The sequence below is a fragment of the Ptychodera flava genome, chromosome 5 (genome assembly GCF_041260155.1).
Source record: "Ptychodera flava strain L36383 chromosome 5, AS_Pfla_20210202, whole genome shotgun sequence".
NCBI lineage: Eukaryota > Metazoa > Hemichordata > Enteropneusta > Ptychoderidae > Ptychodera > Ptychodera flava.
In genome coordinates this window covers 1649483-1666339 of record NC_091932.1, presented here as the reverse complement: position 1 = coordinate 1666339, position 16857 = coordinate 1649483, and the positions used below count along the sequence as shown (strand labels likewise).

Genomic DNA, 16857 nt, shown 5'->3' with positions numbered 1-16857 from the left:
TATTTGTCTTTTTAGGGCAATTTATGCCATTCATGGTCAAAAAATCTTTATTCTCTGAAAGGGCTTGTCCAATTTCTTTGAAATTTGCTACACAAAAACGATTATTCATGCAGATTTATTCAGTATTTGCTATCGAGAAACTTTCAAAGTTCAACCCCTTTTGTGTGTTTTTGTGTTGGGATTTGTTGGATAGATGGCATTCTACGTAGTGTATTGTTGAATGTTAAAACATGTGTTGCTGTTGTTTTTTGAGGCTGTTTTTTGAGAAAAAAGAACTGAAATGCCTTTTTTAAAGCAAAATAATACATGATGACTTGATATGTTGTTTTATCATTATTGACGTGTTTCTACTTGTTCACCCATTCTTGCATTCATCATTGCAATAAAATGCTGTGAAAAAAATGAAACTGATGTGGCCTGCATCTGTTTACCTTGACCTTAAAAGGCAAATACAACTTTCTGTCTTGACAACCATACCATAGTTTCAATGTTTTACCTAGTGTACCTGCTTGGTTTGTACGCAGGAAACAAGTATAAAACAGGTTCTATAATTTCATAATTTTCAAGTGATCAGAAAACAAAAGTCCTGAAAAGATAAGATAATCACAACTTCCAGTATAAGGGATACAGTCACTCTAAATGTATAAATTAAAATTAAAAATGTGCCGGGAGGATGTACTAAAAAATACAGAAAGTTGCTTTCTGTCGGTAAAATCTAAAAAAAATTCAAAATTTTAAAGACTTTTGCAGATTTTTTTTTTACGCCTTTGTCTTCTTATTTATTTTTTTTTTATTTTGCAAACTAGTTTGAAGATTTTTTTTTTCCTAACTTTCTGCTCTGAAAATTTTTTTTTTCTGTTTTTGACCACCCCCCCCTCCCAAGATCTAATGGTCCGTCCCTAAGACAATCCCTAGGAACCTGTATACCAAATATCAAAGGCATCAGACAAGTAGTTTTTGAGAAACACATTTTTGACCAAAAATGGCGAAAATTGCACCAAAAAAAACCCAAAATTGCAGATTTCATCATATATTCAATATATCATATTTAGTTCATCTGTAGGAACCTGTATACCAAATATCAAAGCTGTCAGACGAACGGTTTTGATGAAATAAAGTTTTGACCAAAAATGACAAAAAAATTCCTTGAAAATACAGATTTGCATACTTTATCACAATTTGAACAAATCTAAGTAAGATTATCCCTAGGGACCTGTATACCAAATAACAAAGCTGTCTGATCAGTGGTTATGAAGAAGAATTTTTTTACCAAAAACGCCTTTTTTTGCGCTAATTTGCATATTTTCAACAATATCAAAAAAAAAAAAAAAAACAGTTTCTCATAATCGTATTTTTCATCTACAAAACAAATATCAAATCAGTAAGTACTGCGGTTCTCAAGATATTTGGGTGGACGGATGCCTCACAAACGGACATACATACATACATACATACATATACATACATACAGACTGACGCCGGACGGATACCCATCCCAATAGCTTCTATAGACTATAGTCTATAGTAGCTAAAAACCAGCGACTGCTTGAAATCGAAATAACAAACTATGCAATACAATCTGAAATATCATATACATATGATACTGTGTATGTTCATCATGGAAGCATTAACATTGAAACACAGAACAGTTCTCTTCTTCCACTGTGAATTAGAACATTCTTCTGTGAAACAGAAGCATTAACATTGAAACACAGAACAGTTCTCTTCTTCCACTAATTCACAGTGGAAGAAGAGAACTGTTCTGTGTTTCAATCATATACATAGGTTTGGGGTACAACACCTATTCAGCCACTCGGCATGGTGGGGTCCAATTGACTTGGGTCCAATCGGCATTGGGTCCAATTTACCAGCTACAGATTTCACAAAAATTGAATAAATTATGACATTAAAATGTGTTTCTAGCCTTGGTGTATCAAAGCTTGGCAGTCGCCATTTAACTCAGCCCAAAGTTCCCTCTTTTCCTGATCCATAGAGCATATTTGAGGCCTTCAACCACAATTTTTGTAAAGGGAGGGTATAGTGTGATGCGCATTTGTACCAATTCTTTGTCATATAATGTATCCTAAATAATAGATTAAAATTCTATGTGGTAGAATGATCTGCAGGCTGTTTTTCGGGTACCAGTCAACTCGCACTTTTTCCAACCCGCCCAGAACCAACTCGCCCAATTCCAACTCGCCCGATACCAACTCGCCCGATTCCAACTTGCCCGATGCCAACTCGCCCGATACTATTTTGCAATTTTAGGAGTACCTGGTACGTATAAAAACGTTTCATTTCTTAAAACAGCCTACAACAAATATTTCTAACATTGAGAACCACAGGTGCGGGCTATTAGGGCTTGAAATATGTGCCAACACGGGTTGCGAATTTCACGTTTTGCAAATCTCTTGAAAGAATAAATTTCGTTCGGTTTCTTTACGTATAGGGAAAGTTACAGCAGTTACTGGCTCATGTCTTTAGGAACAGCGGGACCGTCTTTCACGAGTTACTGGCCCGGCATGAAAATAGCTGGCCTTGGGCCATCGGGTTTGCGTACATGGAATCTACAACTACATCTCAAGCAACGGGCGAGTTGGTATCGGACGAGTTGGTATCGGCGAGTTAGAATCGGGCGAGTTGGTATCGGGCGAGTTGGTTCTGGGCGAGTTGGAAAAGATGCGAGTTGACTGTAATTCATGTGTTTCAGTGGCATAGGAGAAACTTACTTTTTATCTGTAAGTGTAGCTGCCTCAGCATCGCTCACAGTGCTGTTCTGTGAATGGGACAATACTTTTTTCAATTAATGTTGTATTCATGATGTTAATGCCATGTAAACGATGCATTTGCACAAGGAATGGAGAAACGGGGCATGGGGTAGGAAAAGAGCTTGGGCAAATGGTTGAGGGCATGCAGAGAGAGAGAGAGAGAGAGAGAGAGAGAGAGAGAGAGAGAGAGAGAGAAACAGGGGGAAGGGGAAAAATTTCGTCACCTAGAAGGAGATGCAGATTTCGCGTTTACGCAAAAATCGTGCGTATTTACGCATTGAAAATGACTCTCTACGCATTTTTTTTCATCGTTATGCGTTTTCTATACGCAAAGGATAACAACGAAAGCACTCCCCACGACTGAGCTTAGGCGACAACCAGACGAAATTTGTTGCAACACATTTCTGTCAATCACTCATTTTGTGTGGAAAGTTTCGGATTCTCTCAGTGGGCGTTGCCTGAAAAATCGGCATCGTAGTCCACACGTTATCACGTTAGGCACGTTATCATGTCAGCTGTGCCTATTACGTTGCTAATTTTCAGGCGAGCGATAGTTTCTGAAAGTGAGTGATTGACAGAAATGTTTGCGACAAAATATGCCAACCGTGCACGATCATCGCGTCTCGCTGTTCCCAAATTTGATCAAGCACACATGCAGCATGGTGTCGAAGCAGACAAATCTGTTTTAATTTCTTTCAACTTTGCTCTACGAGTCCGTGAAGAAAATGATTCATTGGTAGAGCTCGTCGGAATCCCGATAAATTTTGAACACTGCAGAAGTGTCTGGATGGTAACTGGTCGTTCAGGCACCAAGTCGTTTCGGCCTCTCAATTTCCGGCCTCAAGTCACTTTGGCACCGCAACCCAAGACGTTTCAGCATCTGTGTTTCGATTTTTTTTCAAACTATTTAGTAATTGACTGGTCCGTCATATTCGTAAGCGTGACCTTTGCGTTCTGACCAGTACTTTATGTGCATTTTGTGTGAATTTTGCCGTGCTGTTTCCTCACCGCTTTCAAACTTTTGCCGTGTCGGCGGCTGTCAGCGGCTATTGATATCGATAAACTTGTGTCACAGATTTGAAAATGATATGAAGTTTTTTCTTACGGTGTCTTCCCATGTTCTCATGTTAGTTGACACTATACTTTTCAGTGCTTTGATTTGTAACATTACGCTGCAGCACTAGTTCCCACAGGTAGCCTTCAGCGGTGCCGAAACGTCTTGGGTTGCGGTGCCGAAACAACTCGGACTTGGGGCCTGAAATTGGAAGGCCGAAACGTCTTGGGCCGAAACGACTTGGCGCCGAAACGTCCAGAAACCGTCTGGATAAGCTGCCATAACTCTTAACTTTTGGGTTGCCCGATATGTGTTGTGACGGTTGCATGTATACCCTTCGCTGTTACGTTTCAACATTGTTCAAGTTGTTAGTTAAACTGTTTTCATTAAAATAATGTTACATCGTACAATCCGAATATGTAGTGTAGGTTTATTCAACGGCACATTGTATTTTGCTGTCAGTTTTTTCATCAATCGAGTGCGGAAGTGAAATTACGCACTCATATCCAGCCATTACGCAATTTTAGCAGACTAATGCGTATGCCGTACGCGAGGAGAAAAAAGTCACCGCGAACGCTGAGATGAACATAGCACCAGAAAGAAAAGTGCATTAACAGTCGGGAAGGAGACCACTTGCTATATCATCATGGTACGTATGCCACTTAGCCTAAGACTTGGTGAGCGGGGGGGGAGTTCACAGAGCCGTACTGAACAAAGTTGTATTTTTTGAAAGTACAATGTCATTGGGTTCATTTAAACCACTTTATGATTGGTTTTTAGCTAGCCCTGCGTACAGGTCAGTGTGTTCCCGGCATTATACGGCCTAGTTCCCACGCCGGGAAAACACAGACCTGTACGCAGGCCTAGTTTTTAGCCTGCGAATATGAAATTTAGATTCCTTATTTGCACCGCTGCTGTGCGAATAGCCACTTCCATTAGACTGTAATAAGAAATTTATATCCCCTTTCTATCTCCACAGTCGGGGGTACGGATCGTACTGATCGACCATGAAATGTTGTTGGTTACAGAACTAAAGTTAAGTAGGACCGGAAGCAAAGCACTCTAAACATCATCCATGTGAAGTGTGTACAGCGAGTTGATTCATGCATGGACGTAAAAAAAAAGACGGCGACCCTAATACCATGGAGGTAGTATGAGCTGCTACTACCTCCATTCGCCCCATAGACGAGTGTACATAAGCGAGAAAAAACCCTCGCTTATGTACACTCGTCTATGGGGCGAATAGTCCCAGAGCTGAATAGCTCACGAGTGACTGTGCTAATACCTAAGCAAAACATCGAGCTACAGCACTTCAGCATCCTCTAACGGAGCCGGAGCTGCTGTCTCGTTCGTACAGAAAATACATACGTACACATCTACATGCACTGTAGCCCTGTGTACAGGTCTGTGTGTTCCCGGCGTTATACGGCCTCCACCACAGCCCTGCAAGGGTCCATAGAGAGGGGCCCAGACACTTCGCACCAAAACCACTTCGCCCCACACAACTTCGTTCCAAAACCATTTCGCACCAAAATCACCTCGTCCCAAGTATTACCTCGTCCAATGCCACTTCGCCCCAAGTACCACCTCGTACTGAAATTACTTCACTTAAGTATAATTCCGTCAACTCGTCCTAAAACATCGATGCCACGATGTATCATAACGATGTTTTTACCTGCAACTTGGCTACCACGAACCATTTATTCTTCCATGAAACCATACGGTATATTAGAAAAAAGAAACACGCAAACTACTAAATGGTACATTTCAGGTGCCGTGCGTGGTATTGCACGATGCGATGTCATTTTCTCGAAATATGTTCAATTTCAAGATTTCAGTCCTGGGATGGTAGAAAGGTGATTAAAACTTCACAGGCAGTGGTTGGTTATTTTCAGCTTTTAACGGTTAGCGATAAATTGAGGAGTGAAGTGGCAATGTTTTTGGGGCGCAATGGTTTTGGGCGACGTGATTTTTGGAGCGAAGAGGTTTTGGTACGAGGTTGTTTTGGTGCGAAGTGGTTTTGGTGCGAAATGGTATGGGTATGGTGCGAAGTGGTTTTGGTGCGAAGTGTCCGGGAACCCATAGAGACAACTGGCGAGATTCAAAATGGCGATCTCCATGGGTAAACAACTTGTCGAGTACGTTATGTTTCAGAAAACGAGCGGTTTTGGACGTTAGGAGAAGTTAATCGCATCTTTTCTGGGGTCGGTTAGGAGGTAAAGGTAGGCAGGGAAGGGATTTTGCCCCGATAGAGCAGAATTTCGGCCAAAAAGACAGTCTTTTCGTTGCAGTCCGGATCTGGACCGCATTGTCGCCAGTCATCCACAGACCGTTGCAGGGCTGTGGTGGAGGCCGTATCACGCCGGGAACACACAGACCTGTACGCAGGGCTACATGCACTGCAGCCAGCTGATTGAACCCGGTAAATTCACGATTTTACCTCTATCGTTGTCGCGAATCACAAGTATCACATGCCATTCACCTCGCACCGCTGATGGGCATGCCTACCATCACTCCATGATCATGACCATGATGAGCCACCTTCAGTTGACTTTATTGACCTCTGACCCTACGATATTAGAGTTTGTTCACCCCATAAGCGCACGACTAATTTTAAAATCACTTGTCTGTAATTTTAATGTCGAAACATGCATTTTATTAATAAATGTGTAAACAGAAATCACACGGACGACTTTTGAGACATACAATGAGCAGCGCATCATGATTATAGTAAAGGCTGTGGCCGCTCGGCTGTCATGTACATGCACCTAGGTCACTACAGTAGGTCATGGATGTAACGACAGCCAGCCACATGACAGCCGAGCGACCACAGCTAGCCTTACTCTATTGGCGCTGCTCACTGTATGTCTCAAAAGCAGTCTGCGTGATTTCTGTTTGCACATTTATTAATAAAATGCATGTTTCGACATTAAAATTACAGACAAGTGATTTTGAAATTTGTCAAGCGCCTATGTAAATATCATATATTGCATATTTCATACCTGAAACCTGGACTTAAAATACAAATTTTTGTCAGTAACTACAATATAAATACGAATACGAATACGAAACTAACTTCAGCATCGTGGCGTACGCGCGTGTGATGAATTTGTTAGGTCCAGCACGAGTGTAGATGTGAAGTGCAAATCTGCAAAATCCCATTTGAGTACCTCCGTACCAAGTTTCATTTCGCTTTCGCTGTATTCACTGTAGTCGAAGAGCGACAATGTTTTCTTTCGCTTCGACGACAACAGCTACCAGCGCCGCCCAGGTGACAACAACTACATCCGGAAGCGGGGGACTTTTCGGACAAAGCAGTACAGGTATACATACATTTCGTCTTTCAGGATGGAAAGTTTATCATCATATTTTGCCATCAATGAGTTTCGATGCTACCTCCATGTAGAACGATGTGCTCTGCTGAACTGTAAAATCTACCATTCCGTTCCGGGGACCTTTGTTAATTTTGAGCCCAGGAAACCAAATGAAATAGTAAATAAGGGGTCCTACTAATTAAATTACTGCCCGTCAATGCCCGTCAATGCCCGTCACTGCCCGTCAGGAAATTAGCCTTCCAATTACTGTAATCAGTCGATATTTCAATACCAAAGACCACTACTCTTTGTAAAAACGAACGAAATAATATTCCAAGATCCGAAAAATGTTGATTTTCGAACAAGTAGCAACGCTAATCGTGTGATCGTACATGCATCACCATTGGCCATACATACTGCCCGTCGACGTCCGACCACTGCCCGTCACTGCCGTCGGGAAATTTACCTTTCAACGACTGTAATCAGTTGATATCTCATATCAAAAACATTACTTACTATACAACCAAACAAAATTGTCGTCCCAGACCCCCACAACGTTGATTTGCGAACGAGTGGCAACGCTGATCGTAATCGATATCCGAACACTGCCTATCATCACTGCCCGTCGAGTAGTGAACTTAGCGCTCCAATATTCACGTTAGTTCTGAGACAGGATTCGGGCATTTGGAGTAAAACAGACTCTTATTTTGTAGCTTTCTATTATATAAGTGGTCTTTGGTATTGATATATCGACAGATTACAGTAATTGGAAGGTTAATTTCCTGACGGGCAGTGACGGGCAGCGACGGGCAGTAATTAGTAGGACCGGTAAAGGGTAAGGCCGCATGAGACAGCAAGGCACACAAGACCAAAAGGGGATTCTCTCCCAAGCGGGAGAAAATCTCCCGATCGGGAGACTTCCTAGAAATGTTACATGTATTTAGATACAGCTACTCAATGACAGTTTTTCTAAAAAATGACAGAAATCTCCCAATCGGGAGACTATATCCAAAATGTGTGTACGTTTCAAAATGTTAATGAATGAATTCCTGGACATGACTTCGACGTTAAAAAGGACAAGTGGAGTTGATCCACACTTCGGAAATACATTTTTCATATAAAGCACAGAGGGACTGTGTATAAAGTGACAATTTGCTGTATGCCTTTTCTACAGAGGGTATCACTATTATTTAATAAATGTGAAAATATACAAAACAAGTCATCGTTGATGACACAGTCCCCACTTGTTAATCAGTATTTTGATTACAGGTCCTCAAAGAGGATAGAGTCCTCTTCATTAGGTCTGTGATAAAAATACTTTTGAATGAATTCGCTTGATACATGTCTGAGTTATGGTTCAGGACATGAAAAAAATCGTAACAAAATGGTCGCACAGCGGCCATATTGGATCGCATCACAAAACAAATTGATGTGCATAGCTATGACATTGGTCGATGTCCTTGTACCAACTTTGAATAAAATTGGTCAAAACATGCGGATATGCCTGAGAAATGGCTCTGTACATGAAAAAATCGTAATAAAATGGCCGCCTGGCAGCCATATTGGATCATATCACAAAACAGATTGACGTGCATATTTGAATAAAATCGGTTGAGATATGCCTGAGTTATGGCTCTGTACATGAAAAAATCGTAATAAAATGGCCGCACAGCAGCCATTTTGGATCGTATCACAAAACAAATTGCCATGCACAGCTATGACATTTGTCAATAAGCTTGTACCAACTTTGAAAAAAATCGGTTGAAACGTGCCTGAGTTATGGCTCTGTACATGAAAAAATCGTAATAAAATGGCCGCCTGGCGGCCATATTGGATCGTATCACAAAACAAATTGACATGCATATCTATGACATTGGTCAATGTCCTTGTACCAACTCTGAATAAAATCGGTCAAAACATGCCTGAGTAATGGCTCTGTACATGAAAAAATCGTAATAAAATGGCCGCCTGGCGGCCATATTGGATCGTATCACAAAACAAATTGACATGCATATCTATGACATTGGTCAATGTCCTTGTACCAACTCTGAATAAAATAGGTCAAAACATGCCTGAGTAATGGCTCTGTACATGAAAAAATCGTAATAAAATGGCCGCCTGGCGGCCATATTGGATTGTATCACAAAACAAATTGATATGCATATCTATGACATTGGTCAATGTCCTTGTACCAACTTTGAATAAAATCGGTTGGAACATGCCTGAGTAATGGCTCTGTACATGAAAAAATCGTAATAAAATGGCCGCCTGGCGACCATATTGGATCGTATCACAAAACAAATTGACGTGCATCTGTATGACATTGGTCAATGTCCTTGTACGAACTTTGAATAAAATCGGTTGGAACATGCCTGAGTTATGGCTCTGTACATGAAAAAATCGTAATAAAATGGCCGCCTGGCGGCCATATTGGATCGTATCACAAAACAAATTGACGTGCATCTGTATGACATTGGTCAATGTCCTTGTACCAACTTTGAATAAAATCGGTTTGAACATGCCTGAGTTATGGCTCTGTACATGAAAAAATCGTAATAAAATGGCCGCCTGGCGGCCATATTGGATCGTATCACAAAACAAATTGACGTGCATCTGTATGCCATATGAAGTAATCCTTGTATCAAGTTTGAATGATATCGCTCCAGGCATCTCAGAGATATCTGCGTGAACGGACGGACGGACGCACGCACGCACGCACGCACGCACGCACGCACGCACGGACATGACCAAACCTATAAGTCCCCCCGGACGGTGTCCGTGGGGACTAAAAAGCAATGGTGAACTTTTTCAGAACAATGGTAAACCCACCCTCAAATTTGATAATGAACATACTGATACACTTTTCTAAATGCGCAAATGTCTATTAAACTGTGAACCAGTTACTCTATCACAAAAAGTCTGCCTATCGGGAGAAATTTTCCTGATCAGGTGGTCAATTTTTCTCCCGATCGGGAGATTTCTCCCGATCATGAGAAAATCCCCCTTTTGGTCTAGTGTGCCTTGCTGTGAGATGTAGTCCTGCCTGTGGAGGCCGTATAACACCGGGAACACACAGACCTGTACGTAGGGCTACATGAGATAAGGTCGGTCCTACTAATTACTGGTAATACGAGATTACAACCGTACAACCCGAAAAGATTTTACTATATAGGAGTAACTACCTGTCACTGGTCGTTTCAGCACCAAGTCGTTTCGGCCTCTCAATTTCTGGCCCCAAGTCATTTCTGCACCGCAACCAAAGACGTTTGGGCATCCCTGTTTCGATTTTTTGGATTACTGTTGTTATTTTTGCTAATTTGCATATCAGCTTGTATAAATACGGATTTCATTTTTTCAATTTCGACATGGAATACAGCAGATATGAACTGAAAATGCTCATATGTTTCATTATATATTGCATTTATGCGCAAATTTAAACCTTTGCCACATGTTTGCAACTTCATTGAAAGTGTTATGATCAACATAATGATAATTATTCACACAACAGCACTCGCTTGTTGTGATGTTATGACAGGCTGAGGCTGAGAAACTTCGGCAGGGAGATAGGTGTTACCAGTTGGCAATACTGTGAGGTTGTGATTCGAGTAGGGCTCATACTTCAGTTGACTGCCGATGAGAATGTCGCTCATTTGTTTTTGTTGGTCGTTCAAAGCTACGTCGTATCAAAAAGAATGTACTATGCATTACAATATAGAAAAGACAAAACATACTAGAGCTGATGTCATGGAAATTTACGAAAGAAATCAAAACCTTTTGTAAATTTTGTGTATGGCTTTAGGCTGTAATTCTTTGACTTATCAATGTAACTCTGTAATTAGTTGATTTTATAATTAAAAAGTATTCATAATTTTTCTGTTTAATCTAGGTGGCTTTTCATTTGGTACAGGATCAGGAGGTACTCCTTTCTCATTCCAAACACCAGTGACTAGCACCACTACAAATGCTAGCCTAGCATTATCATCTGCACCAGCTACAGGAGCTACCAGTATCCAATCAAGTGGTCTTTTTTCGAGCAGTGCTAATACTGGGTTTGGTCTTGGCACAACTAGCCTTGGAAATACTGTAACAACTGCTGCAACATCATTGCCAGCATCAACCAGAGCAACAACCATTTTATCATCACATGGTTTTACTTCAACACCTGTGACAACAAACTCCAGGCTGTCAGGAAGTTCAACACTTGGAAATATAGGTTTGTGGTGTTTTTAACTCTTTATTTCTTTACATATGATGAGTATCTGCCTTTCATTTGGATGTAGGTGTAACAGGGTTAAAAATTAGAATTCCAAGAAATACCGTCAGTCCAACTGCAACTATTGAAGTTATCAGGAAGAAGCGGGAGTACAGCAAAGTCTTGACACAGTGTGGAGAAATGAAAGACGTACTCGGCCATTTTCTTCAATCTTCAAACAATCTTTATTAAAATCATAAAACCAATGTTTCGGCAATGCACAGATTGCCTTCCTCAGGGTAAATTCTAATAGATAAAAGCGGATAAAATAGAACGTGTCAAAGGAAAGTGAACGACTACAGAAAAGTAAAATCATGACAAAACCAAACAAAAACTTCAAAGGGCGATTAAAAAATACAGTACTCAGAATAAAAACACCGGAATGATGTAAAATACGGGAATAAAAATGAAAATGTGAAAATCAACATAGGTAAAATGGAGAAGGGACTGTACTAACCTAGATCATGTGAGGTCTGGATGGATGAAATGTCATTGTCAGGGGAACCCTTAGATACATGTTAAAGAGAAGGATCAACAAGACTCTCTAACTGGAGAACAGAGAGGGGGGCTGCTTTAAGGTATACTGTCACCTGTTCCAATTTTGCCACAGTTACCATGGAAAAACAAAATCTAACCAATCACAAATTTTAAGTGGGTGGCTGCATTTTAAAAACAGCGCCCTCTCATGGGCATTTTGAATACCAAGGAACACCCCTTTGACCACATATGGGCATATTTAGATTACAGGTGACTGTATACCTTTAAAGAAATGTGGAAGAGAAATCATCCTTCTTTTCAGTTGATTCCAATGGGTGACAGTGTTTCAAGTGTGGTAATGTATGAAAGTTCATGGTTTCTTCTAAGTTGGGTGCTAATAGAATGCATTTTACAAATGCCACTTACTCGAAAATGAGTGAGGCTGTGACCGGGTTTGTTGAAGTGTTCGGAGATCAGAGTGAATTTTCTATTGCGAATAGTGTAAACATGCTCATAAATACGTCTTTGGAACTCTCATTTCATTTCATCAACATATTGTTGAAGACATTTTCAGCAGGTGATAATATACAGTATATTATCCGGTTGTTTTCCAAGAAAAGATGAAAATAGTCCGGGCCTTTTTTCCCATTTTGTGCCTTTAGTTTGAGCAGCCTATTCATGTAGGCCTTACTACCTGTAACCATGGAGGTTATACACGGAATTACCTCCATGCTGTAACTCAGTTCCTTGATGTTTCGGTGTCCAGTTGAATTGCATTTGCCAGAATTTTTTTGAATAGAACTCTGAACATTCTTCAAAAGCTAGAAACAGCAAATGGCTTTCCAGAACTTCTCCTTCAAAACCTTTTACACGTTTCGTTAGACTGAAAAGTTATTTTACCAACTGTAATGATTTTTTACACTTACATTAGCATGTAATCTAAGGTTTGGTGGCATGCTGTGATCAACTGAGTCATCAAACTTGAAGTAGTTATGGGTGAGCACTCCCCCTTTGTTTACACTTACACCTGCCCGTTGACATTTTTCACTGTGAATTTTCTTTGGCTTTCTGTTTATGGTTCATTCCACCCATGCATCTGAGAAAGGAGACTGCACGTCTTTGGAACCTCATGCCCTAGTAATCATTCAGTTGATCAAAGCGTGCTAAACATAGATTATATCATTGTCGATCAACACGGCTACATTATCTTTCATCAATACCAGGGTACATGTATCTTATGCCATGCAATGTAGCTTTAATAACTAACAGTATTGGCTCTTCTTTATCAGCCACTCAAACCACGACAACCAGCTCCATGAAGTTGTCTGGAGGGCTGTCACTTGGAGGCTCATCTATTGGCGGAGGGGGACTTTCACTTGGTGGAATAAGCACAAGTGGTGGACAGCTGTCAGGTGGCACAACCACTGGAGGAGGAAGTGGATTATCATCAAGTGGAACCACCACAGGTGCAGGAGGACTGTCATCAGGAGGTACAACCACTGGAGGAGCAGGATTGTCATTAGGTGGTGCAAATACACCTGCTGGAGCCAAAGGGCCTTTATTCACCAGTACAACAACAAGTAAGTTTCTCTAAATAAAATGCTACCAGGAAATATATATGCCCAGATAGTATGATAATCTTGTTAGCATTGCCAGCGAGTTGGATGCCCAAGGTTATACGGCAGCACATATTTTGGGTTGCCCTTTAGGTCTGTACAATTTATGTATTTACTAAACATGTTTTTATTTTCTTTGTTTTTAGATGCAACAATAAAGCTAACATTGTTTTATCTATCTTTTAGTCTCGGCTTCTGCCCAAGCCATAAAGAGACAAGGCAAGATCCTATTGATTTTAACCCTTTTCCTACCAAGTCCATACCGGTATTTCACTATCAGATCAAGATGGTTAGAATTAATGAAACACAACATATTCCATATGGTGTATTTTAATATAATACTGTACATTTGAAGGCTGTTGAAAACATAAATACTGTAAACTTGATGTTTTTGGACTAAAGATGCTATAACTGACCCAGCCAAGTGGGTGAAAATACGTTATGTTTTGGCTCAATACCGCTTTTTACTGACTTGGCTGGTGGGGAAGTGATGCTGCCTGGCAGGAAAAGGGTTAAAGAAAGAATTTTCACAAATACTATGCCACATGATAAATTGAAAGATCGCTTGAAAAACATCATCAACCAAGCATTTTTCTACAAAAACAGTTCAGGCCCTTACAAATATGTAGTATTAGGGTATAATTCTACATATTTTGTTAAAAATACTATAAATGCTAAAGTTTTTTATACCAAGAAAGACATCAGTATGCATGATTTTCTCATTGACAACATATTTGTTGAATTTGGAGGACACATTTTCCAGCAGTGTATAGGTATTCCTATCGGTACTAACTGTAATCCCTTGCTCACTGACTTAGTTCTGTTCTCATACGAGGCAGAATTTATCCAGAACCTAATCAAACAGGAAAAGGTCTCTGTAGCTAGAACTTTCAACCCAAAATTTACAGACATAGACAATGTTATTTCCATGAATAACTTCAAATTCACTGCCTATCAATGAAACTTGAGATTAACCCTTTGCACCCTGACCCCCTGGTAACCTATTACGTCATGCGGACATTTATGTCCGAGCTGGGTTCAAAGCAGTGTTCTCCCCAGAAATTTCTGAAACAGGATCGGCTAATTTGCATAACAATAACTATGTAAATTTTATGTTAATTATGCAATACACAGGTCACTTCATAGCATCAGAAAAAATCCCAAAATTAAAAGGATAAAGTCAAATCTTCATATATTACATCCATATTTTCATTCAAAGTCTTCCAGTTCTCTCTAGAATAACATTCAAAATCAGACATTTTATGTGATCCTCTGTTACTACCGGTACATGTTTGTCTGTAGCCAGATTGCTATTCTAAAACCATGGACGTCTTTTATAAACATCCATGGCAAAACAGTCACACGGACAAGTTCATACGGGACTGAATATTGCACTTTAACAATTCGGAGTCAGAGGAGCATGCCTGCAGAGAAATATGTTGACTTTAAAACTCAATTCATAATAAAGAGAAGCCCGAAAATATTGATACCAGGTATGTTCAAGAACAAGATTTGAAATTGCATCGACTTCTACTTCGACAAACGTACGAAACTTTGACACCTGCGTAGCGTCGGCTGAGGCCGGCCATGCATTGTGTGGAGCACACTTGAACACACGCGACCTTTGAACCTATACTGTATTACCCTAACCGTACGTACATAGCTGCTGTATTCAGATGATCACGCGAATGATTATTTTAGCTCATGTAGTTCCTTTTTATTACATTTCATGGTGCCTTGAATATTGTAAAACGGGTCATGGGTTTTGAAACTGGATCAAGTGCAATTGTTTCTCAAAGTCAATCGAACAAATCCATGCAAGTTACGAATGCGTGACACGAGGTGACACACATGGCTTCAATGTCATGTTGACGTACTGCAACACAGATCTCGAAATGGGTAACTCGGACACGCAACGATCGGAACACGCGGCAGTACCATACATTTTTGCATCTGATTTTTGTCTCAATCAATTTTGTCTCAGCCACTTCTGATCGAAATCACTTTTCCTGACCTTCGGATTCTTACCAGTGCGAGACATTGGTGGCAACGGCAGTTCAACCAGTTGCCTATAGTAGTGCTTTGACCATCGAACTACCGGTACCTCCATGCTTTGACTGAGTGCCCGCTGGCAAAGATGCAACACCGAGCCTTTCGTTGAGTATACTCTAAGTCCGTTGTATAAAATGGCCGTTATCTGTACGATCGGCAGCGTAACACATTTCATGCTTTTTGAATTTAAGTTTCATCCGTCTTAGCCGATGTTCATTTGCAATACGGCCGGCCCATTTATTCTCCTCACAGACAAGCGCGACTTTGGGTGCTTTGCACCTGATAACCCTGCCTCATTATGTGTAAAACATCTAAAGCATCAACATGAAAGGAGAACAGTCTAACCATTTCACACATTTTGGCGATGGAATAAACCTTTTAATCATCTGGCACGTCATGTTATCGCCACATTAGAACCGTTTCACACTTGATACGCTCGCTGAAATAAAAGTGACAAAATCGCCGCCGAGAAACAATAGGTCTTGAGCTTTTGTGGAGGGACCGTGAAGAGAATCAGCGGACATGAAACAGGGTCGGCATGAAAAATAAAGGATCGGGCGAAAAAATAAAGGATCGGGCGAAAAAAATAAAGGATCGGGGCCGATCCCGTTAAACGGCCTGGGGAGAACACTGCAAAGGGTTAAAGAAACTACACAAACAGCCTCTTCTGCTTCATATCTGAATATTTTTCCTTGAATTTGATTCTTATGGTCACCTTTCTACTAGGCTATATGAAAAGAGAGAAGATTTCAACTTTAGTGTAATCAATTTCCCACACCTCATCAGTAATATTCTGCTCTCACCAGCTTATGGGGTATACATTTCTTAGCTTATTCGATATGCAAGAGCAGGCAGATCATATGGTGATCTTGTAGAGAGACATGGCCATCTCTTACAAACTGTTAAATCAAGGTGACACCAGAGAAAGATTTGTCTTCAAATGCTTTTTTGGCAGGTATCGCAAGCTGGTAGATAAATATAATATCTCTCTTCGACAAATGATCGCTGATGGCATCAGTGACATTGGGCCTCTGTCAGTGACCACTACCTATTTGAATTACAGATTGATATACCGGTATGGCAGGTGCCACATGTGGGGAAGGATGTGCTTACTATTTTCAAAACACCTGACATCACTCCTTTCACGTCTTTTGGCCAGAGGTCCATAAATCTTTCTTTCATGAATTTGACTTTGACTTTGTTAGCTCTGCTGTCAGCGACGCGGAGCTTATCAAATAGGTTGATTTTCCGTCATTGTCCGTCGTCGTCCGCCGTCCATCACAGTGTTCGAAATAATCGGTGGCAATGGTGGCATTTGCCACCA

General features: G+C 40.6%; 2 protein-coding genes across 9 annotated transcripts in view; one reads left to right on the top strand and one right to left on the bottom strand.

The window, feature by feature from the left end:
- Positions 1-6844, bottom strand: part of LOC139132414 (peroxisomal biogenesis factor 3-like) — a 53426-nt gene extending 46582 nt beyond the window's left edge. For 2 of the 6 annotated variants that reach the window (XM_070698765.1, XM_070698766.1), the window contains exons 1-3: positions 6263-6403; positions 2730-2776; positions 1802-1871 (exon numbers count right to left, since the gene is read on the bottom strand). In XM_070698765.1, coding sequence (XP_070554866.1) covers positions 1802-1871; positions 2730-2760 — 101 coding nt within the window. In that variant the 5' untranslated portion in view covers positions 2761-2776; positions 6263-6403. Of the gene's footprint in view, positions 1-1801; positions 1872-2729; positions 2777-6262 lie in introns of all 6 variants that reach the window. The other 4 variants (XM_070698768.1, XM_070698770.1, XM_070698769.1 and 1 more) reach the window with 4 other exon arrangements.
- Positions 6845-6884: 40 nt separating this feature from the next.
- LOC139132412 (nuclear pore glycoprotein p62-like) overlaps positions 6885-16857 on the top strand; it is a 44989-nt gene continuing 35016 nt past the window's right edge. The window contains exons 1-3 of one of the 3 annotated variants that reach the window (XM_070698762.1): positions 6885-7145; positions 11023-11349; positions 13155-13445. In XM_070698762.1, the coding sequence (XP_070554863.1) occupies positions 7049-7145; positions 11023-11349; positions 13155-13445 (715 nt within the window). In that variant the 5' untranslated portion in view covers positions 6885-7048. The remainder of the gene's footprint in view (positions 7146-11022; positions 11350-13154; positions 13446-16857) is intronic. The other 2 variants (XM_070698763.1, XM_070698764.1) reach the window with 2 other exon arrangements.